General features: G+C 47.0%; 1 protein-coding gene and 1 non-coding gene across 2 annotated transcripts; both read left to right on the top strand.

Annotated features, from left to right (window-relative positions):
• The first annotated feature begins 11661 nt into the window (after positions 1-11661).
• Positions 11662-13770, top strand: Ier5 (immediate early response 5). The gene has a single exon (XM_050135159.1). It carries the CDS (start codon positions 11896-11898, stop codon positions 12802-12804), a length of 909 nt encoding a protein of 302 aa, XP_049991116.1. The 5' UTR covers positions 11662-11895; the 3' UTR covers positions 12805-13770.
• A 6817-nt stretch (positions 13771-20587) lies between these two features.
• On the top strand, positions 20588-20693 carry LOC126497416 (U6 spliceosomal RNA). Its single transcript, XR_007590605.1, has one exon. It is a non-coding gene; the product is annotated as a U6 spliceosomal RNA (small nuclear RNA).
• Positions 20694-26927: the final 6234 nt, after the last annotated feature.

Consider the following 26927-nt stretch of genomic DNA (forward strand, 5'->3'; position numbering starts at 1 on the left):
TGTTCTCTTTTGCCTACTATTCTGGAGCTGAACTCCTCTAATTAACATCTGTCAGTCAAGCAACTCAAGTGCCTGCCAAAGTGCAGAGAAGGTAAGCCTGTCTGGGTTGGAACGCCACACAGTTGAGTCAACCCCAGACGCCTGCAAAGAAAGGCCTTCAGAAATTTCACACCACACAAATACTTCCGTCCTTTCTGCGTACACCTAGAGCCCTTCTGAAGTATCTCTCCTCTTCAGGTTTTCTGTCTGTCAAGATGTTTCAAAAACCAGATCAGGTCAGGCAGTGGTGCCTGCTTTTAATCCCAGCACTGCAGAGGCTGAGAGAGAGGGATCTTTGTGAGTTCAAGGCCAACCTGCTCTGCACACTGAGATTAAGCCAGCTAGGGTTGCCTGGTGAGACCCTGCCTCAAAACAACAAAATCAAAACATACAAAGGAAGGGAAGGTGTTGGAAAATGTTTAATGTTTGCGCCTCTCTATACTGCTCCTCCCCCTCTCTCCTAGAGAGGCTCCTACAGTGGAGAACAGCTATTCTTTTGTCTCCCGAATCATTAACTGAACCCTCATGTGCTGATTGTGATTCTGTGCAAACCATCTGGAACACTAGGTGTTGAGAGGACAGAGGAGGAGCAAGTCTTCCAGGAATGTTGGGCCAATCATATCATTTCACTATTCTGCCTGTCTGTCAAAAGAAAAAAAAACCCCAGTTTTATAATATTTTATAATATATCCCTCTTCTAGACAGTTGTGAGAAAATGAGATGCTTTATAAATATCCCAACCCTTTCCTCTACCATCTACCTGTCCATCCATCCACTTGAATATCCATCCGTCTGTCTATCCATCCACTACCCCACCCACCCACCTTCAAGAGCCCCTTTAGCACCCCAGTGCCTCTTGTGGACCAATGTACTGAGTCCTGAAGACACACTCCCGGAACAAGACCTGCCTTCCGGCCTCAGGGAAGTCCTGGTATAGAAGGACACAGCCCTGTGATCAGACTTTGAAATAGCATTGCCGCTGTAACAGAAAAATGTGTGCAAAACACATGGCTCAAATCCTATGTTCCTAAGAGCTGAAGCTGGTGGCGAGTTAATTCACAGAACAGGCTTCGCTGCTTTAATTCCTCTTGGGGATATTTGGAAGGAAATTTTCAAACAGCAAAGCCCAGAATCCAGCGTGATATGTTTAATCTTTGAATCCACCGGGGTAATAGTTTGGTCCTTGCCTTTTTCCACCTTCCTCCTTTATCTTCGGGCTCCTGACCTTCTCAAAGGTGAGCCGCTGGTTGTTCCCTTTGTTTAGCCCAGCGTGTGTTTTCCCTTTCCAGCCGCAGCCCTGCCTCTGACAGGCACTGTTTCAGGACCCCAGAGAGCCTGGGCTGCAGAACACACGGGCGGGCGTGTGCGGGTGTGGGGAACGGTCTTTCAGGGAAAATGGCAGGCTTAGAGAGCAGGGAAGGAAAGAGAGAAATGGAGAGAGAGAAAAGGAAGCCAGGCAGAGGCTGCAGGAGGACACCGCCAGCCCTAATCCCCTCTTCAAACCATGGTGCTGGGCAATTTCTGTAAACTAGGAATCGGGTTTCCCAAAGGGCTGGCTGTGACACTCTTTCCAAATACGGGGCGAGGCGGAGCAGAATTGCCGGAATACCAGAGGACCTGGCTCATCCACGCGGCCAAGTCTCACAGGCTGATTTCCTTTGGCTGTGATGAACCAAGGGTGGGGCAGGGGTGGGAGGAGGTGGTATAGAAAACCCAGCATCCATCATGTGTTGCTTTTGAAAATTATTATTTTGGAGTGCAGGCTGTTTCCTGTCTTTAAAGCCTATTATCTAGTTCCCGTCCAGGTGGAGCCTGAGCTGCCTGCTAATTTAATCCCCTGGGTTTCCCCTCTGCCTTCAGGATCTCGAGACATTCAGGCTTCATAAAGAGGGCACCTTTGTGTCTTCTCCCCTGAAGGCACCCATCTACCCTGGCAGCAAAGGAGATGCTATCCTGGGAAACAGCAGCTGAGGAGGGAGGGTTGTTAATTGTTTGTCAAATCCTTCCACTCTAGTTAGATCCTATGCAGAAAAGAGAGAAGCCATAGCCTCTCCTTCATTCTGGCCTTCCTCTCCCATACGCAAGAGGGAAAGGGAAAGGGGCTCTTGGTTCTTCAGGCACAGACAGACAGACAGACAGACAGACACACACACTTAAAAAAAAGCCTACTTATGTAATAGAAACACATCAACAAACATACTATTGGTCCAGGAACCAAACAAAATAGTTTTAAAATCACACATGGTGCTGGAGAGATGGCTCAGCAGCTAAGAGCTGGTACTGCGTTGGAAGAGGACCTGCGTTTGGTTCACAGTACCCGATGGCAAGTGGCTCGTAACTGCCTATGACTGCAGCTCCAGTAGATCTGGCATCCTCTTCTGATTCCGCAGGCACCTGCTCTCATATGTTATAGGCACCCCCACTCCCCCAGGTACGCATGCTTAAAAGAAATCTTCAAATATCACTTGTAAGACTCAAACAACAACAAGAAAACAAAACAAACAAACAAATAAACAAAAAACAGAGCAAAGCAAAACCAGCCAAACAAAATACTCACTGTAAGCCAGGTGGTGGTGGTGCATGCCTTTAATCCCAGCACTCGGGAAGCAGAGGCAGGCAGATCTCTGTGAGTTCGAGGCCAGCCTGGTTTACAAGAGTTAGTTCCAGGACTGGCTCCAAAGCTACAGAGAAACCCTGTCTCGAAAAACCAAAAAACCAAAAGCCAAAAAAAAAAAAAAAAAAAAAAAAAAAAAAAAAAAAAAAAAAAAAAAAAAAAAAAAAAAAAAAAAAAAAAAAAAAACCAAACCTCACAGTGATGGAAAAAAAGAGATTCAGGGACTTTCTGAAAATCACATTTGTTCATACTGCGGCCAAACTGACTAAGCACACCCAGGCTCCACCACTCCACTGACACGCTTGACAATGATCCCACCCAGGGCCCACTCACTGGAACACTCATCCGGCACACATTTACTCCATCAGGGCAGGGACAGACGCAAAAACAAACAGAAAGTGACACAGACTGAGCAATAGCCTCTCAGGACTCTGACCTCAGGAGTCCGTTGGGACGCTGAGACTTTCTAAGTATTAGGTCAGCTGGTGAAGGGGGCAGGACCTGGAATATGATCTGATTTCTTTGAAGAGAAGCACTGCACATCATTACTGACCAATTCTTTTCTCCCTTGACCAGTTTTCATGTGAACTCTCTCCTCTCTCTCCTTTCTCCTCCCTCCCCCACCTCTATGGGATCTCGTCTCTCTATGAAGAACAGTTTTGCCTCCAGTTCCCACTTACCCACTTATCCTGGTGTGCCTTGACACTTGGCTCCTCCCATTTATCCTGGTGTGCCTTGACACTGGCTCCTCCCATTTATCCTGGTGTGCCTTGACACTGGCTCCTCCCACTTATCCTGGTGTGCCTTGACACTGGCTCCTCCTACTTATCCTGGTGTGCCTTGACACTTGGCTCCTCCTACTTATCCTGGCGTGCCATGACACTTGGCTCCTCCCACTTATCCTATTGTGCCTTGACACTTGGCTCCTACTTGGAAACTTAGAAAAGCTCTCTTGCTATTTGACGGGAACAATGAAAGAACTCTGTCTCCTATGAATGCACACAGTGGCTGTGAGGACTTTCATGAAGTGATAGTGGTCAAGGGACGAGATCATAGCTTCGCCTGTGTGACATTCCTCTGCCCTCAGAAGAGCTCAGGGTGCCTAGTTGGTCTGCCAATCCACACAGGCACCCTCAGTTAGACAGCAGGGCTGAAGCTTCCGTTTATACTAGGGGAATGTCTGTATAAATAAACACTTACTCAGAATTTGCTTAGTCAAAATGATCACGACATGGTTGGAGGCTTGGGGTTTCTTGAATGAGCGTTCATGTTCGAACTGAGATCAGCTGTGTGGATCTAAAAAGGATGTGACTGGTGAATTAGAACAGGTCTTATTGGTTACAGCAGGTAGAGTGGGGTGAGGCAGGCTTTCTTATTGGCTAAACAATAAGACGATGCTACTCACTGGTGGTTTCAGCCTATCACTGACCCACAGTCGTGTTGGATAGAACCAGCAGACACTCTGTTACTTTTTCAGTAATAAAAGGACACGTCTGTAAACAGGGAGGTGGGGTGCAGACAATGTGTGATACCATCTTCCAGCATTTAGTAGCGTTCAGGGGGAATACATGTGTCTACAGAACAGGTGAATGTGTAATATGCGAGTTAAGTAAATTGCAAAAATATATAGTTGTTGTCATGAGATGGTGGTTTTAAGTAACAAATAACTGGGGGAGAGAGACAGACAGACAGAAAGGGCGGGGGGGGAGGGAGGGACAAGCCAGTATACTATAAACATTAATGGGCACTGAAGGCTTTCTGAAATGATGTGTAGATGTGAGGTAGCAGCTGGGAGGTTTTTTGTTGAGGGGATAGGAAATGAGATGTACACTTTTATTTATTATTTATTTATCTTGGTGCTAGCAGTCATGGCAGGGATTTAGGTATGCTAAGTATGTGCTCTACCGCTGAGCTACACGCCCAGTGCTAAAAGATATACTTTTGAGGTTAGAGGTGTGTATGTGTGCATATGGGCACAGCTGGAAGCCAGAGCTTGGCTTCTGGTGTCTTCCTCTATTGCTGTCCACCTTGTATCTTAAGATCGTGTACCGGTATCGGATGTGGAGCTTACTGTTTCAGCTAGACGGTCTAGCCAGCAAGCCCTTGGGATCCACTTGTCTCTGTCCCCAGCTTACAAAACAGATGTTCCACCACCTCAGAATCCATTTACTGTGTCATATTTTTGAAGCTTAAAGTGATATGTGTGACAAATATAAATTACAAAAGCATGCTGCCATATTCGAGTTTTATGGGGGTGCTAGGGATCCAAACTCAGGTCTTTGGGCAGCAAGCACTTTACCCATTGAGGCATTTCTGCCTCCCAAGATATATTTTTTTTCTGTTTGTTTGTAGACCAGGCTGGCCTTGAACCCACAGACATCCACCTGCCTCTGCCTCCCGAGTGGAGTGTGCCACCACCGCCCAGCAAAGATATTCTTTTTTGAAACAGGGGTCTCACACCATAGTCCAAGTTACCCAGGCTGACCTTGAACTCATATCCATCTTTCTGCTTTGGCTAAGAGTTACACATTTAAGTGGGGGTATTTAGCTGGAATACAGATAATACAGATGGAGTGTTTGTGGTCTCAGAGGAGTAGATTTAAAGAACCCGAAACTGTTAGAGCTGATCCAAAGCCAATCCGCTTGGCTACTCTTCTCACCGTCTAGACAGTATAACCACCTAGGGAGTTTTGGAAAACTGTGACACAGAACTGTCTCCCCACAGAGCCTCTCTGATTTAAAGGATCTGGTAAGGTCTGGGTGCCTGGATATCGAAGGGCTCTGCAGGGGATGCTAACATGCAGTTGTGATGTGAAGGTTACTAGCCACTTTCACAAGAATAGGAGCACCTCCCTGCTCCCTGTGCCCAGACTCAGTCTGTGAGAACTGCCATGGTGTTCAGAGGGCTTCAGCCTATCCACAGTCCTGGCAGTTTGTTTTGAACATTGCATTGCATAGGATTTGGGAGACCAGGCCCGAAAGCTGGAATCCCACAATAGTCATGGGAAGACATTTATGGTGGGTCCATCCCGCACCCCCCACCCCCAGGAAAGAATATGGCACATTACAAGTAAATGTATCTGTACCTTCCAGGTGGACATCAAGACTAAAGAAAAAGTCCACTCCAGCAACCCAGGAGGGTGATGCTATCCAAGTGAGCACCCTCAGAAATTTATTTGTACATTTGCATATTATTTCGTTTTGTTGTTTGCTTTTAAAGCAAATTCTTCAGTTGCTCAGGCTGGCCTAGAACTGAATTCCCTATGTAACCAAGGATGACCCTGAAGCTTTTTTTTTATTAAATAATTTTATTTTTATTTTATGTGCATTGGTTTTTTGCCTGGATGTGCATCTGTCAGATTCCCTGGAACTGGAGTTACAGATAGTTGTGAGCTGCCATGCGGGTGCTGGGAAATGAACCCAGGTCTCTGGAAGAGCAACAAGTGCTTTTAACTGCTGAGCCTTCTCTCCATCCACCAGCCCTTAAAGTCTTAATGCCCCTGCCTCCACCTTCAGAATGTTTCAATTACAGGTCTGTGCAACCACACCCTGTTGGTATGTTTGCATTTTGAGTTGAAATACTGTTGGGTTGGTTTATGTGGTACTATGTCTAGGTAAGTGCTTTTCCAAGCATTGTGGCTTCTTCTCTCCCTCTTTGCCCAGTGAACTGTTTCTACAGTGCTGTAAATATGGCATGTCTTTATTTTTTCCCTTTAACATTGAAACTGTTTTGTGTTTCACTTTCTTTCTGTTTTATCTTCCTTGTTCTTTCTCTCTTCTCCAGTTAAAGACATCTGTTATCCCCAGTATATTTATATGGTTATGCTTAACTACCTCCTTGTTGTCCCTAGAAATACGACTAGAGCCAGGTATGTAAACAATTATAATGATATAGCAACAATATATAAATGTAATATATAATGCAATTATATAATTATATTAATTGGCTTAAATTATTTTATTTAACCCGATATAACAAAATTTTTGTCGTTTCTATACGTAACTATCATAAAAATATTTTATTATGATTTCCACTGTGATTTGGGGGAGAATTTTGTTTGTCTGAGACCGGATCTTTCTACATAGTCTTGGGTAGCCTTCAACTTTGGCTGATCCTCCTTCCCCAGCTTACCCCAGCACTTGCTCTGGGATTACAGGTATGCACTACTATGCTCTGCCATCACAATGGAAATGAGGCATTTTACATTTCCTTTTGATACTAAGTTCCTGAACCCTGCTGTGGAATTTATATTTGTCGCACATATCACTTAAGCTTTAAAAATATGACTAAGTAAATGGATTCTGGTGGGAGGGACACTTCTTGTTTTGATTTTAAGTTGATTAAAGTCAATAAAATTAAACGTTTAATATCTTCGGTTGTACTAGCCACATTTCATAGCCACTGTGTCCTCACTTTGTGGTAGTAGAAGCCTCCTGATCACAAGTGCTTGGTCCCTTGGAGATGAATTCTCAAGAGTCCATTCCGTCGGCTCAGGATTACAGGAAATCCTGGCAATAATTACGAAAGCACAAACGCAAGTTAGCTGACATTTATTAAGGCTCCATGATGTGCTGGGTCCTGATGAAATAAAAAGAATAACCATAGCAACAGGTAAGACTTTGTAAGTGCTTATATGTACCATGACCTATACTAAACAATGCAAGTCATCTTTATTAGTGCCATTTTCCACGGTAGACTGAGGCACAAAAGTAGGATGAGTTTTCCTATTTCACTAGAGATGAAATAAGTTTTTGAAGGTCACACAGAAAATAAGAGGTGGATCCAGGCATTACAGGCCAGAACATCACACACTCAAGATGAATCTCTACCATCCCAACTTACAACTCGGCAGCTTTGGGAAACTGACTTCACTTCTTGGAGTCTCCGTTTACTCATCTATAACGCCTGTAAGCTGACCATCATGGTGCTCGTAATCTCATGATTACTAGAGATTCTACATATGTGATCTCTGGATGTACTACCGTGGCCACCTCAATTGTTACAATGTTGGCATGTCCCGACAGTTGATGGGACATCTTTCCCAGCTCTTTCCCCTTCCTGCCACCCTGCCTGTCCCACAGGTGCCTTCCGTAACCTGACATTCTGATGGTTAGTGTCTGTGCCCCATCAGGCAGCCTCTATTTTCACTATCCCTGTCTTTGATAAGGGCACAAGCTGGGAGGGGCGCTAGGCATAAAGGAAGAAAGTGATAAGGGCAGCCACGAAGGAGTGTAAAGTGTCCTGTGGTTAATGCTGGCATAGCTCAGCTCAGATGGGTCAGAAAGCCTTCTCAGGCCCCTTAGCAGCCTGTGTGTATTGGGCAGTATCCCAGATCAGCATTACATCACCAGAGTTCTTTTTGTCTCTTACATTGTGTGTGTGTGTGTGTGTGTGTGTGTGTGCAGGTGTGCTCAGCTGTGCATGCTTATATGGAGGCCAGAGTCACGCATCTTCCTCAATCACACTCTACCTAATTTATTTCTTATTTTTTTCTTTGGCAGTTTCGTACACAAATTCAAAGTATTTAGATCACATTTAACATCCATTACCCCCTTCGAACTCCTCCTCCTGACTTTCTCATCATATCTTCCTCCTCCTCTTCAACCCACTGGTCCAATGAGCACTGAGCATATTACACGGGGGTAGAGCCACCCACTGGAGCACAGGCAACCTACCAGGGGTCATGGCTCCCTCCTATAGCAGCCAGCACTTGACAAAAGTTCCTCAGCTTGGGGTAGAGCCTCATGAACTTTCCCTCTTCATACTGGGGTTTCTCCTTATTTTTTGAGATAGGGTCTCTCATTGAATCTGGAGCTTGCCATTTTGGCCAGACTGGCTAGCTAGTGAGTCCCTGGAAGCCACGTGTTTCTGCTCCCCAGGCCAGGGATCCAGGCATGCACCACTAGGCTTGACCTTCTATGGGAACCTGGGGATCCAAACTCTGGGTGCTGTGCATATACAGCAAGCCTCTGCCTCTCTGAGTCATCACACAGCCCTGTCTCTTTACTCCCCTGCCCCCACTCTTTCTAACTCATTCAATCTACTTCATGCCTTCTCAATAATTCTTTGCCTAAACATTCATGGAGGTTTTACACTTGATCACCTGCTATACCGATTGTTCTAGAATCCATCCTGGGGTCCTCTTGTTATCTTTAGTCAGTCCCTGAGGCCTCCCTGTTGAGGCATCCAGGATTTGCTATCATCACCTTGGCAACCTGACAAAGGAGATGCTCCCTGTACTCCATCCTTGTGTTGCTTCTCAGAGTCTGGATGCTACCTGACAGCTTTGAGCACCTCTTCAAATACGCTTTCCTTACTCAAACATCCATCTATGTTCCTTCCTTCCATAGCCACTTCTGTTATTCCAAATTCAAGTGGAGAGGGGAGCATGTTCTAATAACTAAGGTGTTTCGATAGTGTTCATATATAAGCCCAGTGCTAGTCTGAGGGTTTTTTGTTTGGTTTTGTTTGGTTTGGTTTGGTTTCTTGAGACATGGTTTCTCTGTGAAACAGCCCTAATTGTCCTGGAACTAGCCCTTGTAGATCAGGCTGGCTTCAAACTCACGGAGATTCCCCTGCCTCTGCCTCCAGTGCTGGGATTAAAGCCGTGTGCCACCACCATCAGGCCATTCTTTGACTTTTTAAATAAAATCAAATGATGCTTGGTGGGTAAGGCAGCACACACCTTTAGTCCTGGCACTGGGGAGGCAGAGGTAGGTACATCTCCAAGCTCGAGGCTAGCTAGTTCCAGAACAGTCAGAGCTACATAGGGAAATCCAATCTCAAAAAATCAAAAATAAATAAATATATAAATCTTAAAAAGAAATGCTGGTAAAAGAAATAAAGCTTTGAAAGACACAGGTCCTGTACCTCCCCATGGTCATGAACCAACTCACGGAGTCCACTCAAGAAGGAGCATCGGTTGGCATGTACGGCTAAGCAAGCTGTATTAGACAGGAGCACGGACTATGACTACACTGTAGTGGTATATTATTTGTATTTTAACAAATAAGTCTTGCCTGAAGACCAGAGGCAAAGCTAAAGCCACTAGAGGTCAGGTAATGATGACACATACCTTTAATCCCAGGATTTGGGAGACAGAGGCAGATGGATCTCTATGAGTTCAAGACCACTCTGGGCTATACAAGATCAATGCAGAAACAAACCCAGGTGGTGGTGGCTCAGACCTTTAATCCCAGAGCTAGGGAGTCATATGCCTTTAATCCCAGAACTAGAGAGAATATGAAATGAGAGGAGAGTGAAATTTAGTCTGCTTAGTCTGACATCGCCCAGCCTTGGTAGAGGTAAGACTTCTCTAGTAGCTTGGCTGCTTTGCTTTTCTGGTCTTCAGGAAAGATTTATTTATTAAAATACAAATAATATGCTACAGTACACTTATCTAAGACCACCTATTATGTGGCGTCAATGAAGGTATCCATGAGATGCACTGTTTTGATACACTCTCCATGTCCTCCTGAACAGGTCATTTGTAATGTAGCAGGTTCTATCAGAACCTCACTGAGCTGCTCCCTTAGGAAACCGGAAGCATGCAAAGTCTTCGCTGCTAAGAGTAAGTGGCCAAGGGTAGATGCTGACTTGGATTCCAATATTTAATAAATATTGTCAAAAAAGAAAGAAAGAAAGATGGACAGAAAAGATTTTCAAAGGAAGAAAATAGAGAAGAACCTTGTATTATTAATGAACATATGTTGCTGTAGCTCGATGTCATAATTATTTTCTCTCCTCTATGTGAGCTGGAAATTCCTAGGAAGGGGGGCTTCACTTGTAACTACTAGTGAGTGGTCAAGGGGAAGTGACCAGGTTATCACAGGTGAGGGCACCCGACTGTGAACTGCCTATGGTCAGGCCTTCCTCTCACTAGTATTTGCATAAACATATTGCTTGGCAAAACCCTATTGTAGTAGGATCAGGTCAAGTTTTCACCCAGACTCCGTGAAAGCTGTGCTGAAGTTTACTGTGGCTAAGAGTTGTCATTATCTTCTGTATAATAAAATAGGTGTATATGTGATTTCTCCTTTTTAGAATCGAAACTTAAAGACTATGAATGATTTACAAAGTCATCAGGCACCAATAGAATCCTGTGGCCCTTTTGTCAGGGTACTAAGAGTCAGGGGATGGAGTACGCGGTTGACCGGGACCCTTCCCATGTTATTAGCTTGTCATAAAACAAATTTACAACATCATTATGCGAACCCAGGACTTCTCTGCTTGTAGTTTCAGAACTTACTAGATTTTCCCAAGGGTGAATTAGTCAGTTACTGTGCTAAAAAAAGAAAAACCGAACAGCCAACTCCTAAACCAACCAAACAAGCAAAGACTGTGGAGAAGTAGGTAATATCTTCCATTCATTCCACTTAATAATATGACAACCGAGGATTTGGGGAAGGGAGTGGAAAATGACGGCTTTGGGCGAGAACCAATGACTTTGTGCCTGAATACTGTTCCTTGATAAGCCAGAAGCTTCCCCTTTTGTTTGTGGTCAAATGCTAAGAGTGTGACGCTAATGGGAAAGGAACTGACTCCAAAATAATATAGCAAAACGTCGTGCTGTTTGTTGTTCAGGGTTGTCCCTGTCTTGTATTGCCATAGCTTCCATTCCTGTCAAGAAATGGTGTGAGCAGTTGGAGACTGCTCATGAAGAAAGCCGAACTTCATTATTTTCAGCACCCTAAACGAATGACAGTTCGGTTCCAGTGAGTTCCAGCTCACAATTCGGATATCCTAACGACAGACAGTTCTGTGGACCTCACTCGCCTACACCGTTGCCTTGGAACCCAAATCCCACCGCACTTGTTCAATGGATCCACCGCGATCGCCCCCTTTAAGAGCCTGCTCCGCGGGACTAACGTTTGAACCGGCCCTGACGCCCCTCCTCCTCCTCCGATTGGCTGGGGGGCGGTGCACGAGCCGCATCGGCCCGCCCAGAACGGTTGGCAGCACTTTGTGATTGGCGTTCGAGGAGTCTATATAAGGCGCGGTGTGGGCTTGCTCCTCTCAGTTTAGCGAGCTGCCGGGATCAGGTCTGTTGTCTTAGGTGGAGAGGCGGAGGGGATTACGCGTCACCGGGTCTTTTCTCCACCGAGCTTTCAGCCGGCGAGGGTGCACCCCAGAGGCGAACCTATTCAGGGTTCCTGCCTCCAGCTCCTCTCCCGCTTCGGAACGCGTACCGGCGTTCACCCACCCCATCGTCTAGGCTCCCCTCTTGAGAAGCGAAGGCAGGATGGAGTTCAAGCTGGAGGCTCACCGCATCGTCAGCATCTCCCTTGGCAAGATCTACAACTCGCGGGTCCAGCGCGGCGGCATCAAGCTGCACAAGAACCTCTTGGTGTCGTTGGTGCTGCGCAGCGCCCGCCAGGTCTACCTGAGTGACCCATGCCCTGGCCTCTACCTGGCCGGCCCTACGGGTACTCCGGCGGTGCCACCGCCTCAGCAGCCCGGAGAGCCGGTGGCCGGGCCACCCTCCGGCTGGGGAGAGCCGCCTCCCCCTGCCGGCCGCGCCGCCTGGCCGGAGCCCGAGCCGCAGCCTCAGCGCCCCGTGGTGTGCCACACACCGGGAGCGGGAAGCTCAGAGCCGTTGGCTTCAGGAGCAGGGGACGCTCTCCGGGGCGAAGAGACGGACTCGGCGGCAGCTGCTTGGAGCCGCGTGGAGCGTCCGCGCGCGGCGGCTTCTGGAGGCGGCTCGGACACGTGCCCCGAGGGGCCCCGGGCTGTACGCCGCCCGTGCGGCTGTCCCCCGGCCCGGGAGGAGCAGCCTGTCGGGGACGGTTCCCCCGCGCCACCCGCCCCGTGTCCCAGGAAGCGCGGCGCAGCGGGAGTGGGTGGTGGCCGCGCTGGCTGCCCGGCGCCTGGCTCGACCCCTCTCAAGAAGCCGCGCCGGAACTCGGAGGAGCAGCCGAGCACCACCGATGAGGACACCGACGAGGAGATGGAGACCGGGAACGTGGCAAACCTCATCAGCATCTTCGGGTCTAGCTTCTCCGGACTCCTACGGAAAAGCCCTGCGGGCGGCCGGGAGGAAGAGGAGGCGGAGGAGAGCGGCCCGGAAGCCGCCGAGCCCGGGCAGATCTGCTGCGACAAGCCGGTGCTGAGAGACATGAGCCCCTGGAGCACAGCCATCGTGGCCTTCTGAGTTGCCGGGGCCCGAGCAGCTGGAGCTTGAGCAGCGGGCGTCCCCGAAGTGCGGCCGTGGCCTTTCCCGGCCTCGAGGGCGAGCCGAGACCGTTGGCGCTGGGCGCGAAGGGGAGACTGGTTGCTGTCGGGCAGCACATCGCCCCGAACGGGGCAGCCCGGCTGGGCCGTGGCTCTCGAGTCTCACGTAGAGACCTAGAGTTGGAGGCTTATCGGAAGAGGACGATCGATCGTTAACTTTTGTGTCTGTGTGTGTCCGTGTGTAAGTTTGTCTTGTGTTGAGACTGTTCTGTGGTTCTGGAATGCACCACCCCTTCCCCGGGGCTTGAGACTTTTGGGGGCGCAGACCGGGACTTTCCTCCGCCAGCAGCACAGAAAAGGAAGCTGCTGAAAGGCTCGAGGCAGGGGAGTTCCCCGCTCGATCTTGGGGGAGAGAGGGACTTTACACACTCTCATGAAAGCTAGAACCTCATCGGGCGCGGAGTGGCGTTTCTTCACAGGATTTCCTCAGACTAGAGGGAGTTCGTCTGGAGTAGAGACTTGTATTATTTTTCTCCCTCCCCACCTTTCTCTAGCACAGAAGCGCTTCTACCCTGTGATTACTCTGGGACAGCAGAACATTAAGGGACCTTCAATTCCCCAAAGGGGAAAGAAGCTTGGTGAACTTCACAGAAGAGTTCAAGCTTGGAAATACGGAGTTTATAGAGAAAAGATATATTTTTAAAAGCTCTAGCTCAGAACTTACTACACAGTGCTTTTAAAAAGTGTTTAATGAAACAAAGTTTACAGACGAGCTCTAAGTGGAAGGACCTTATGGTTTTGTAGATACGGTGACTCCAGTCTTTGTTGTATAAAGGTTGGGGGAGCTGATAAGGGTTTTGTACAGTATTTTCTCCTCCTCTGTATTGATTTTTGTATAAAAATGTAACTTTACGTGTCTAACACGTATTAAATATTTTGAAGCAACTCCATTGCCTGCTTGTATGTAATCACCTGTCTGGGTTTTCAACAAAGTGGGGGGAGGGGTGGCCAGACCGGGAAATGAAAGTGTGGTTCTTAGTATCAGTCATTGACAGACTAGGGACATTGTTGGTTTACTTGAGTAAGTATCAGGAGAGACACATATAAGAGGTTTTTTTGGGGGGGGGGCGGGGAAGGAGAGGGAGGGTTCTTTTTTCCACACACATCCTCATCTCAGAGGACTGCTGATTGATAGATGCTGATGTCGAGGGCTGGCAGGTTCTTAACCTGTCCCTACAACTGCCTTTTCTATAGACTAGGTTAGTTGGTTTTTCTGTAGTCTGATCAATGGAATCTTTAATATTAAATAATTTAAAGCACCAAGTTTTGAAGCCTTTTCTATCCTCAGATGTTTCCACCAAAACTTTTGTTTCAGTCTCCTGTGAATTTATAGACCATGGGTTATTTTTTTTAGATTAATGGGGGAGGGTTAGTGGGTAACAGCTTACTTCAGAAGTCTAGTAGGGCCAAATATGAAGAAGCCAATGAGATTGACTTGTCTAAATGTTCAGATCCATTTCTGTGTTCCACTAGATGTCAAAATTGAAATTTTACCCCCCCCCCCCCGTAATTTAGTTGTAGAAAGTAATTGCATTGGTGAAAGTGAAATTATGTGTATCAAACTAGAGGAGGAAGGAGGCCAAGGAGGGTTGAGTAAATTTAATTCTTATTTAGCAGAACTTCCTGATTTGTGCTTGTCACCTACATGATGACATAAGTGTTTTGGGTCGTGATAAACAGATGACAGCCAAGTCAATTTAAAGAGACCGTTTGCCTAATGCAAAACGTTCAATATTTAAGAGGTAGTGATCTCTTAGGAGCAAGCCAATTAGAGACTGTGTTTTATAATATAATTGCTAGTTCTTTAAAAGACGGCACCAGTTTTATCTAAATAGAGTCTTAAGAGAACAGGAGAAACTGAGAAGAGACAAAGCTTTAGACAAAAGGAGCATGATCGGACGCCTTGGCCCTAGCTTGTTCTAATTATATACTCATAGCTGAGGAGGCCATTGCTTTGCTCTTTCTGTAAGACCAGCTTCTTTAAGCAAGGGAGCTGTGAGCTTTCTATTCCATCACCATAATAATATAGACATAGAATGAAACATGCTTTAATCGGGAAGTTATTAAATTGCCTTGTTTTTCTTTTAGACATTAGCTACTTAAGCTTTATTATAACTACTAAGGTTCCATTAAGTGGATCTTAAAATGAAGGTGTCCAGGGCCTTAATTCTGCCAACATTTCCTGTTACTAGAATGCAGTTATGCTCGAACAGCTGTCTCGATGTGCTTCTATATTTGAAAGGGTTACACTTGGTGTAAAGAGAGCTGTGTTTGTTTGAGGTGTGACTAAGGTCCTTCTTCGCCCTTGGTTTCACACAAAGATGAACCATGGGACCGTGTGTCTGCTTAATTTAGAGCCTGTACACCGGGAGGAGTTTGCACAGCATCTCCTTGTTGCACAAATCCTGTTGCTCAGGATGCTTAGTTTCATACCTTACTGCTGCCACTGTGTTGCTTCAGCTCTGTATATTTTTTTCCCCAAGTCTAAAAGGAGGATAATTGTACTTGCCTCATAAAGTTGTAAAAATTACTGAGTTGATGTTCTTGGAAAGTGTTTCATACCTACAGGGCAAAGTGCTACATGCAGGCAATTCCAGGCCTTGGGAAGCTGAAGCAGGAGGTTCTCCAGTTGGAAGCTAGCCAAGGCTACACATTGAGACCCTGGCTCAGACTCCTGCCTCCTACTTGGGAAGCACTCAACTGTTAGTTGTTATCCTTGCCACAGAAGTGAATTGTGTGTGTAAATCAGATGTGGGCTAAGAGGATTGTGTCCATTGGTCGGAAAGGAGAAGAAGGAGGTTGCTATTTTTAAATGATCCTATCAGCAAATATGGGTCGTTTTATTCCCTTTTTCCTCTGGCCCCTTGGCAGGCAGGAAGCTTAGCTCCACCAGCAGAGTTTGTTGCTGCGTCTGTCTCACACCAACCCTGTGACTTTCTTGGATTTTATCAGCTCTATTTTCAGGAAGGAATAAACAGGAGTAAAAATCGCAGAGAACAACGTTCCTGTTGACATCCAAATGCTCTCAGTGATGAGTGAAGGAATAATAATAATAATAATAATAATAATAATAATAATAATAATAAAATAGACCATGGAGTTTTTGTAGCTCTAGTTGCTGGCGTAGACTGTTTCTTTTTTTTTTTTTTTTTTTTTGGTTTTTCGAGACAGGGTTTCTCTGTGGTTTTTGGAGCCTGTCCTGGAACAGATTGTAGACCAGGCTGGTCTCCGCCTGCCTCTGCCTCCCAAGTGCTGGGATTAAAGGCTGGCGCCACCACCGCCCGGCCGCGTAGACTGTTTCTTAAGCCATGCTTGTTTCTAGGCCTGGGCACTTGATGCTCAGGTAGGATTATCAGAACTAGGTGATATACAGTGTGAGTAGAAACTGTTTTGAGTTGTGTAGCCTTTTTGGAGGGGGACACTTTGAGTGGGTCTCCAGTCCCTTCATTAAATTAACCATTGTAACATTGGACTCCAAGCCTGTTAGATGATCATTCTACCACCGAGCTGGACCCCCAAGTTGAAAACTTTTAACACTATGCAAAAGCCAGATATTTCAAGGGATTTTGGAACAGGCTTGGTGGCACATGCATTTAATTCTAGCATTCACGAGGCAGAGGCAGGCAGATCTCTGAGTCGGAGTCCTGATCTACGTGGCAGGTTCCAGGATAGCCAGATACATAGAGTCTCATTAAAAATGATAAGCATCATCATCATCATCATCATCTTGGTTCTTTCTCTCTGTGGCTTCTAGCAGCGTTTCCCCTCCTTCCTGATGGTAGATTAGATTTAGAATGGGGAGTTGTAGGGAATGTACCTTTTAACTTCTTTGGCAGAATACTCAGAATAAAACATGTTAGTATTGGGAATGAAGTTAATGACAGAACTGCCCCCATTTTATCCTTGGGTTAACGTGAATCTCTTCAACTTACTTGGTGTGAAGATATAGCTCAGAGCCAGTGTGCTGTGGTCTAAAGCCTCATACTGTGGCATAGTGTTTGATAGAAATTTATTTCTTTATAGTTATTATTATTTTTTTTAGTAGAGTTAGTTCAGTTCACTGAATATCCAAGGGACTTCTGGTCTTTTGCCCTAAATATTTTATTCTGGTCCTGTGTTTGTGAAATTTTCATTCTCCTAGACTCCCTTTTATCCCAGCAGTACCTAAAAGAAGGTGAGATGAAAAGAAACGCTGGTCCGGCCTTCCCTGGCTATGAATGGAACCTTTACTGCGAAGTGCAGTGCTCCGGTGGGGCGTGAGGTTGCCTTCCCAGGATCCCTGGCACTCTGTCCAGTAATGAGCAGTTTGTCTCGCAGCCTTTGAATCATTGTTCAAATTAAAAGCTCTACCCAGTGGAAAGCTTTGGGAGGAAAAACAGAAGCAGAGTTGGTTAGGAATCACTTCAATTTTAACTCATGCCCTTGGACGTTTTCAGTAATACGTTTTTTTTCTTTTTTCTTTTCTCTTCGAGGCAGGGTTTCTCTCTGTAACCCTGACTGTCCTGCTCACTTTGTGGACCAGACTAGCCTCGAATTCACAAAGATCCACCTGCCTCTGCTTCCTGAGTCCTTGGATCAAAGTTGTGTGCCACCACTGCCCGGCTAGTAATAAGAGTACAATAGAGAAAGAATATGGCCAGGTGGTGGTAATACACACCTTTAATCCAGCACTCCGGAAGGTAGAGGCAGGCGAATATCTGTGAGTTCGAGGCCAGCCTGGTTTACAAAGCAAGTTCTAGGACAGTTAAGGGCTACACAAAGAAACCCTGTCTCGAAAAATCAAAATAAATAAATAAAATAAAGTGTAAGATGTACACATCTAGTTGGATGCCCCCGTCTGATTTGGTTTTGCCTCATGTGTGCCATCACTCCTCCCCAGTAGTGGGAATGAAGATTTAAAAATAAAAAGGCTCTTTAGCAATCTCTGTCCCAGGGGGATAGAGCCCAAGTAGTCTTTGCTGGACTGTATCCTGGGGTTTGTCTCAGGCCTTTGGAATTCTGCAGGCAGAGAAGGGGAAGCCTCTGGGGACTGCATTCCGAAAAAGGCCTCTCTGTCCTCTGTAGACCCATGGCAGTCTCCACCGCTGGAGGCTGCCCACTTAGGGATGAGTACAGACTGTCATCTCTGGAGGTTGTAAAAAGATCCAGCCATCACTAGCACAACCCTGAGCATCTCCAGCAGGTGACTCGGAGGTGGAGTAGGCTTACGGTGCTTGTGGGTAAACCTAGATTTACTAAAGCGTTTTCTATGGTATGTTCTGAGACCTGGTCACCAGGCCTGTGTCATAAGCCACATCCCTACCTTTCAGAAGGAACGTGAGAATTAGCTGTCCCTGACTTTAACCAAGTTTTCACCCTGGCTCCAGCTATCTGCTTTCTTTCTATCAACTGGACCTCTGCCAACTTGCCCAGTCCCCTAAGGCAAGGCTCCTTTCAGTTTCTCGAGTACTCAGGGATGTGCTAAAAGTCCTGTTCCCAACTGCTTATTCTTCCATCCATTCCCCCTACCCCCAACCCTGCCTGGCAGGGCATCAGCTGGGAGCTTACTCGCTCTGGGGTGACAAAGGGAGAACAAAAGAAAAACCAAATTAAACCATTCTCTTCAACTCAGCTAACCTGGGTTCCATGGACTCCAAACATTAAGGTGGACATTCTATGCCTCAGGCTGCTTTTCCTTTTGATTCCCTCCTTGCACCCCCGAGAACCATTGCAGCTAACTGCCAGCATCACCTGACCTTCACAGCTCAGACCAGGCCTGTGTGGCAGGTGGCTCTGCTCCTGTTTATCTCTGCTCTTCCTAGGCCATCCCCCTCTCCTGTGAGGGGATGCACACTCTTTGTTTGCAGAAGAGTCTGGCTGCTCAGGGAAGAAGTGCTATGATCAGGAAGGTGACAGCCCAGGAGAAAGGAGCAAAGATTAATATTTCCTGACCAGAAACTTGCAAAGAGTCTTCCAAAACTCTGGACGCTGGAGACCAAGCCACAGCTGTGCTGGCTGGAAGCTGTCACCCTTTCTCTGTGCCTCACCAGATCCCCAATCCCTGCAGAATAGCAGGGGTGGGTAGGGGAGTCTACGCACTGGAAACAGGAGCAGCAGCTGAAAGCCCGCTTGGCTGGTGGCCAGACGCAGGAAAGGAGAGGCAAAGCCAGGGGAACCCACACGTGGGCTCCACAGCCTCTCCCCCAGCCTTTGCTGCGACTGCATGTGTTGTTTCGTAGAACAGATAGTGAATCTCAGAACCATTTGGATGAAGAAATCCAAAAGGCGGCTTCGCCCTGTCTCCCTCTCTAGTCTTTGATTGATCAATAGAGGCTTTTTGCCGGGAGAGTGGCTAGAAAGAGAGGAGAGCCAGCCGTTAGTCGCATCATGCACCAAGGGTCCTACCGGCAGTCATGGTGAGGAATCACCACAGAGTCAAGTTCTCTGCGAGAGGTCTGCTGTGGGCCAACTGAATTTAGGGCAAGCACACCCCGCCCACCTCCTTCTCCCTGGCTTTTCTTAAGCTCTCCCTCTTTTCTTCAGACAGTTTCCAAGTTTTATTTTTGGTTTGGAAAAGGGTGAAAATTCCTTGACATCTGTATTCAGCAGCTCCCTTCCCCCACAGTGTGACCTACTTTAAAGACTAGAGTGACTTTTATTTTTACGGCCATGGGAGAAATCACTAAGAGCAAAGAAGCTGAAGTTGAGGGACTTGAAACATTGTCTGGGGGGAGGTTATAGTCCTATAACTTCTGTGGGTGTCCCCTAGCTCTATCTCCAGACTCTTAAAGGGTGCTTTCTTAGTGGGGCTGTGAGAACAGCTGTAAGGGAGACCATGTGGGTGACTGGTGTGGGCTGGCCCAGCTGTCTGCCTCACAGCCTCCCGGTCACCTCAGCAGCAGGCATCTGGCCTCCCAAGGTGGCACTTGCTGATGCTCTTGGGGTTCCTGAATGCCAACATGAGCAAAGAGGAGAAAATTGCTTCTCAGGCAGGACAGAATAAATGAGGTCACCAGCAAGCAAGTTGTACATCTTGAGTAGTCTAGTGAGACCTCAAGTAAAAGATTTCAAAGTCACCCCTCACCTGGTGCCATGAGACTCTTCTGAGGAAGGGCCTAGGAACCCGAAACTGAAAATGTGACTCGGCTCAGGAAGTCACTCACTTCTCTTGGTTTCTATTTGTGTGTGCGCGTGTGTGTTCTATAATTGTGATTAAAAGATAAAGTGTTTGTGAGGCAAAGTTGAAAATATACGTATGAAGACACACACCTTTAATCCCAGCACTTGAAAGGCAGAGGCAGGTGGATCTCTGAGTTTGAGGCCAGCCTGGTCTACAGCGTGAGTTCCAGGACAGCCAGAGAAATCCTGTCTCAAAAAAAAAAAAAAAAAAAAAAAACAAAAAAACCCTAACTAATCAACAAAACAAAATAGATATTAGACAAATCACACAGAATAAAAGATAGGGAAATTTATTTTAAAAATGTAAAGCAAAAGAAGCAGACATTTCTCCTGGTCTCACCACCCAATGTGAATTCCTCAGGTTTCGGTTACTGGAGGCCTAGCTCCTGCTTGCCATTTCTTCCTTCGCACGCTGCCCCCAGCCATATGGAATGATTTACAGTTTGAGAAACATTCCTGCAGGCTTCTGGACCTTTCTATATATCTTCCTCAGGGGGATGTGGTCAAGTTTAGAAATAGTGCTCGGAGCTATAAGAGTAGAAATCTTGCTCACTTTGGTGGCACATGGACTAAAATTGGAATAATGCAGAGAAGATTAGCGTGGCCCTGCTCAAGGATGACATGCAGGACTGTGGAGTGCTAACACTGAAAAAGAAAAGAAGCCCCGGGGAGAAGGAAGAGCAGAAAGCTAAGGCCTGGTTGACGAGAGAGTCTTTAGAAGCAGGGGCTACCGCAGGAAGTGGCCACCACCAAAGGGAGCAGGTGAGTCGAACCGGACTACTTACTGCCATGGGAGGTGAGCCACAGAAAGGTCATGTAAAACAAGGGACAAAGACAATTTTGCCGAGTCAAAGATTGTCATGGGTGGAATTTAACAGGTTCTGGTAGAAGATGAGCGAGAGAAATGAGATTAGAGAGAAATGAGTGGAGGGACAGCCGTGGAGGCTCTGGCTATAACTTCCTTCTCCCCTTGAATTGGCATAAAAGTAAGCAAGAATTAAGATGACAGAAAGGAACTGAGGTCAACTCAAAAGGCCTGCATATGACTGAAGGAGAGCCAGTGGAGGCAGGAACTGAGGGTGAATGGGGTTTGGAAGTATAGATACACATACATATAGATGTATATACATGCATATATGTATATATTCCCCTAAATATTTGTCTTAACAGGAGGAATAACCGCCTTCTGTAAAACATCAGAGACACTAATAGATTACTCCAGGGACCTTGTTAGTTTCAGTCTACAGTCTCCTCCTCACTCCCAGTCGACGAAGACCCTTGCAGTTTGCACTCCAACACACCAGTTGGCAAGGTAACGAATTACTTGGGCCTCTGGAAAATAAAGGGATGGTTTCCGGGAGCCCTAGTGCCACCAGCTACCATGCCCGAAGAGAGAGATTTCTGATGCACCATTCCTGTCTGTACGCATCAGGAGTTAAAGACATTGGAACGAACGTTATGTTCCATGAAGAAGGCGGGGTTTGGTTTTCTTGCCTGCAGGAAACACACATATGTACACTTTGCCCACACATGAGCACGCACACGCTTGTAGCTATTCCCATTTGGAAAGCCTGCTAGGAATGAACTTTTCTCTTCCTTTCCCTCCCCACCAAGTCTGACCTCATCGGTCTTTCTCAGTGTTACGAAGGATTAGTCGAGGCTGGAAACAGGTTGAGGCTTGTCCAACAAAGAGGCTCCGGATACCGAGAGGAAAGGGAGCCAAGCAGTTTTAGGTCGGTTAAGGCAACTGGAAGGAGAGTCTGGAGAGGGGAGGAGGAGGAGGAGAGAGTGGCGTGGACGGATGGGGAAGGCAAGAGAGACAGATGTCTGTGGTGATTTCAAGAGAAGCAAGACTAAAATAAGCTCAGAGTCAGAAAACAGGGGGAATGTGAGAAGCAGGAAAAGGTAACAGGCTGAACTGCAGAGCAAGTGAGAGAAAAGTCCCGCGCCGGTGGAGAAATAGCCACGCCCTCCAGAGCATAGGGCAAAAACCAGAAGAGAAGGAATAGGTCCCCTTGGTGGTGGGATCACTTTCTGTTAATTTATGACAATGGTTCACAAACCATCATCACTACTAGACTTCGGTCCCAGCTTTTAAAAAACTAAGGTGAGGTGTTAACTTGTCGGTCTGCATATGCTTAGCCCACCCAGAGACAGAATGAAACCTAGAGCTCAAAATTCCTGCAGTCTGTTTGCTCGCTGTTGTCATTAGCTGAAGCTATTTCCAAAACCAAACAGATACCTCCTCTCCCAGTCCTACTGTGTGCATCCAGGGCCTTCTGAATTTTGCCTCCTTCTACTCACACTCCTTCTAGTACCAGGGTTACAACAAAGCTCCCCTCCCCCTGCCATTCCACTGGAGAACACATCTGAGCGCTTGTGAAACTTACAGCCTCACTGCTACAGTGTAGCTCCTTCCCATGCCCACCTTCCAGTTTCGACTGTCACCACACTTGACTATAAACACTCAAGTCAGTCTGTTTTCCCTTCTGCCTCAACACTCCCCTCCTCCAGCTCTAACTAATAACTAAGGGGTTACTCATCCTACAAAGTAATTTGGTGATATTATCAGTCTCTGGCATCCCATATCCTCTATGAGTCCTCTGTCTGCTGGGCAGCCTCCCCTCCAACCATCACTACCTAGTCTATGCAGGGACTGGATACAAAGATGAGTAAGGAGCTCCATGTCTAGACAGGGGAAAGGATGGGAAAATTGATTATTACAATTCAGGTTGAATACTATAATGATACAGGAATTCTGATGAGAGATGCTTAACCTAGAGAGAGTGCTAAAGAAGGGAGGGATCGTTTTTATACTGATTTCCAGATGGAATAGCTAAGTTAGGAGTATAGGGAAATCATTGCAGACTGATAAAAGCTGCGCGTACAAAGTCCCAAGGCCAGGAGAGTGGTAGCGGAGTTCTGCACAGTGTACGATGGGGGGTGGAGCAGGGACTCACAGGTTAATAAGAACGATCAGACTACCAAAGACTAGGTGTGCCAGACGGGGAGCACGGGTTTCATCTTAAAAGACAGCGGGATGCTTGCCTAAAACAGAAGTGGCCCTGGGAGTCAAGGGAGGCTTTGAAGAAACTGTTGGACACACACCTGGGTTTAACACTACCTGAAATGGGAGTTAGCACAGGGAGGGAGGGAGGAGCGATGGCAAAGGCAGACAGGGGCAGTTGGAGGCTGGTCAGTAATCCAGGGAGGCAGAGGCAGGAGGATCAGGTTTGGCACCTGCCAAGGCTAAGTATCTAGACATGTGTGGATGTGGGTCTGCCGTGTATGGATGGGGAGGTCAACGGGAGTCCTTCTCTTCCACCATGTGGGTTTTGGGGACCAACTGTATTTCTCAGGATTGGAGTCATTTTGAGGGCCTTGAGACTTTTTTTTTAAGAAAAAAAAATCCAGGTAAGAAATTATTGGGGCCAAAAGCAGCAGCGGGACCTACTGTATGTCTTGTTTTGTTGTTATTCACGGACATGTTTTAGTGTCTGGAAATCCCTTACCTCTCCTGAAACGCTACTAAAATATCAAGTCTCTGAAGGTAGCACGGGCAAGAACCCTGTCTCATCAAGGCAGAGGCCTTTCTGTGACAAGATCTGCACTGATGTCAGCAGAAGCAGCGGAAGTGAACAAACTGAGGTCTAGTCTAGTAGCAGAAGGCTGCTCCGAGCTAACCGGGAGGAATGTGGGGGTTCCTGCAGCCCAGCTGGGTTCCCACTGCAGGTTCTGAGTCACCCCCTTCTTCCTGCACTCCTCTCTAGCAGAGAGACCCAAAGGACATAGGCTCTGGGAAGAGGGAGCGTGCCGGCACTGTATTCTGTCTCCTTATAACAAAGAGCAGCGGTGACAGCGGCCAAGCCGAGAATTCAGGCTTGGTAAAGGTCTGTCTTACAACCGGGACCCTGCTAGTGCCCGGGATGGAATTTCACTTGAAAGGCTGACGGAGGCTGGTGGAATTAGCCCTCCGAAGCTGGGTAGGAGGAGGGTTTGAGGAAGGCTCGGTCCTCTCCGGCAGGGAGTAGAATCGAATTAGTTAAGCTGCTTCTCTGGTTGCAGCTTTAGGCTCTCTCCAGTAATTGCTTGTTTACTCGCTTTCCGGATCTCAGAGGCTGTTGGACTCCTGCTGCTCGGGGAGCCTTGGGCTTACCTGACCCCTCCTCTTTCCACCTTTCCCTCTGAAAAGAACCCGCTGGGAAGGAACAAAGACCAGAGTTCAAGTCCTAATGAGGTCTCCAGTGAGGTAGAGGTGGTAGCGTTCAGTCAGTGCCAGGCAGGGAGAAGCTCAAATCCCTGAGCCAGACCTTAAATTGGCTGTTGGCCGGGTGCTCAGAATGAGTACCCTGGGGAGGTGGGCAGGCCTGGGGAACTCAGTTTCTGGGGGAGGGTCTCTAAAGTACAAACACCCCTGCTGGGTCCATTTCTCTCCTAACCTACAGTCCCTCCCCTAGAGAGAGTATTTGAGCCTTGCGACAGGATAAATCCTTGAAAAGCAGAGTGGATTAAAGTTGTGATAAACACAAGTATGCAAATCGAACCCACAAAGAAAACAGAAGACAGGAGAATCTTCCCACCCGACTCTAACTGTAAGGGCTTGTACTGCGGCTCACGGCTCACGAAAGGGGACAGATGTTTGTTCCTTCATTAATGAAGGTCATTATCTGCATTCCTATTGTGAGGGATGGTCATGTAAGCGGTTCAGAAAGTCTGCCTCTGGAGCCGGGGATTCTGTGAAACTACTGACCAAGGGGTAAGACCCCATCAGCCAGAGGTGTGCACTTTTTACCTTTTAATTAAGGCACATTCTCACTTACTTGCAAATGGTTAGAGCCGTAATAAACTCACCCTTGTGAGACCCCAGGTCTGACAAACAAAGGCAATTTACTATAGACGTGTGAATATGAGCCTAATTGAAGAGTTTCCTATTGCTTCCTTAGGGACTTGAGTTCCTTCAGGACTCTGCCTTGCTCTCTAAGCTTGATTCTCCCCTGTGACCAGAGCTCAAGGGAGGCCAGCAGAGTCTCTAGCAGGGAGATGAAGAGGCTCTCTCCGAAGGCATCTGGGCTTTATCCGCCCTTCCCCCACTGCACCCCAATTCCAGCAGTACTCATGGCTCCCTCCAAAGACATTTCCCTGCTTCCTCCTCCTAGACTGAATCAATCAACCCCAGAAAACACTTCTGTAACGATTTGCTCCCATGTTTCTTTTCTTGACCTGGCTGTGCCCTCCCTACATCTAAACCACATTCATCTAGAAAGAAACCCTCAGAATCTGGCACTGACTTGGGACTGCCCGGCTGTTGTTTGGGGTGACCCAGGTCCCCATTTGCTCCTTGGGGCTGACTCTCAGTCATTTAATCTTTCTTAGTCTTAACTTTGTCATTTAAAAATAAATCTCGCCAATTCCAGCTCTCACGGTTATGAATTAAAAATGAGACAACAGTGGACGTGCTGAGCACAACGCCAGGTGGTGGAGGTGGTAGGGAGGGGCGCTTAAAAGGCTTGAAGGGAAGCCGTATTTGTCTTAGCTGCTCTGGCTGCCTTCACAGAGCAGTACACACAGAACGTGTTCTCTCACAGTTCTGGGCGCTGGGAGTCCAGCATGAGAATGGAGTTCCCCGACAAGCCCTTCATGCTCACAGTTGGTTTCTTCTGTTCTCCTTGGCAGAGCGCTCTCTGGTAAGAACACAGTTCTGTTAGATTAGGGCCCCACCCTCACGACCTCATTTAATCTTTTATATCCTACAGACTCCAGGTATAGTCACGTGGGACGCTAGGTCTTTGACATATGAATGGGTTGGATAGACAATTCAGTCCACGGCGGTAGGAAAGGGGATCCATAGGCAGGTAGAACCCTCAGATCAACCCCCCTCCCCCGTCCATTTCACAAGTACAGTCCGTGAATCTTGACTTGTAAACAATTGGCAGACGCCTCAATAACTAAAGTATTCACGCTGTGTATCCTATGGCTTGAAGACTGTCCCATCCATTGTTTCTGCTATCATTACAGCTTCAGATGAGGAAACGAGGCCCAGATCTCAGGCCAGAGTCCTCTGACTCTACTTTCCAAGTCTTTCCATCATGCCAGGATCTCTCTGCCCTATCTTCTTAAAAGGACCACAGGGCTCCAAACCTGGAAAAGACCAAGTCTTTCCACTATGACCGCACCTGAAGTGTTTATCTTGTGCCTCTTCCTGGGTCCTTTCCTCCTGCCCTGGTATTTTGTGGTCTGAAGTAAAAAGCAAAACCAATCAACAACAACAAAAACTATACATTTGGAATGACGAGAAAATTTTGTGTGTGTGTTTTAGTTTGCTTTTTCAAGCCAGGGTTTCTCAATGTAGCCTTGGCTGTCCTGGAACTCTCTGTAGACCAGGCTGTCTGCGAACTCACAATAGAGATCCGCCTGCCTCTGCATCCCGAGTGCTGGGATTAAAGGCAAGCACCATCACCATCCAGCAATGAATTATTTTTGAAGAATATTACAAATGCAAAGTGTTGACATTTTATTATAGTTCGAGGACAAACGAGACACTGTAGATTTAGTTGTATCTATTCCCTAAGGTAAACATTAATTTAGTTTAGAAACGTCCAAGTGTTAGGCCATCTGACCTACAGGAGCTCACATTCCAAATGTCAGTATATTCTGCTCCTTGGAAGCGAGGGTATGCCCCCGACACTGACCTTAATCCTGACCCATACCTTGGTAGCATGAGACCATGGGGTCCACAAAACTCCTATATTCAAAACACGCAAGGGTCAAAACTGGTCAAAACCTTAGGGTTGAGAACATCTTAGCAGGGAGAAGCAGGAACTTGGGACCACCCACCCAGTGCCCAGACAAGGACTGGAGGCCCGCGTTCCGACGAATGCAGGAAGA

The sequence above is a fragment of the Alexandromys fortis genome, unplaced genomic scaffold (assembly GCF_014885135.2).
Source record: "Alexandromys fortis isolate MF-2015 unplaced genomic scaffold, M_Fortis_MF-2015_v1.1 scaffold_21, whole genome shotgun sequence".
NCBI classification, from domain to species: Eukaryota; Metazoa; Chordata; class Mammalia; order Rodentia; family Cricetidae; genus Alexandromys; species Alexandromys fortis.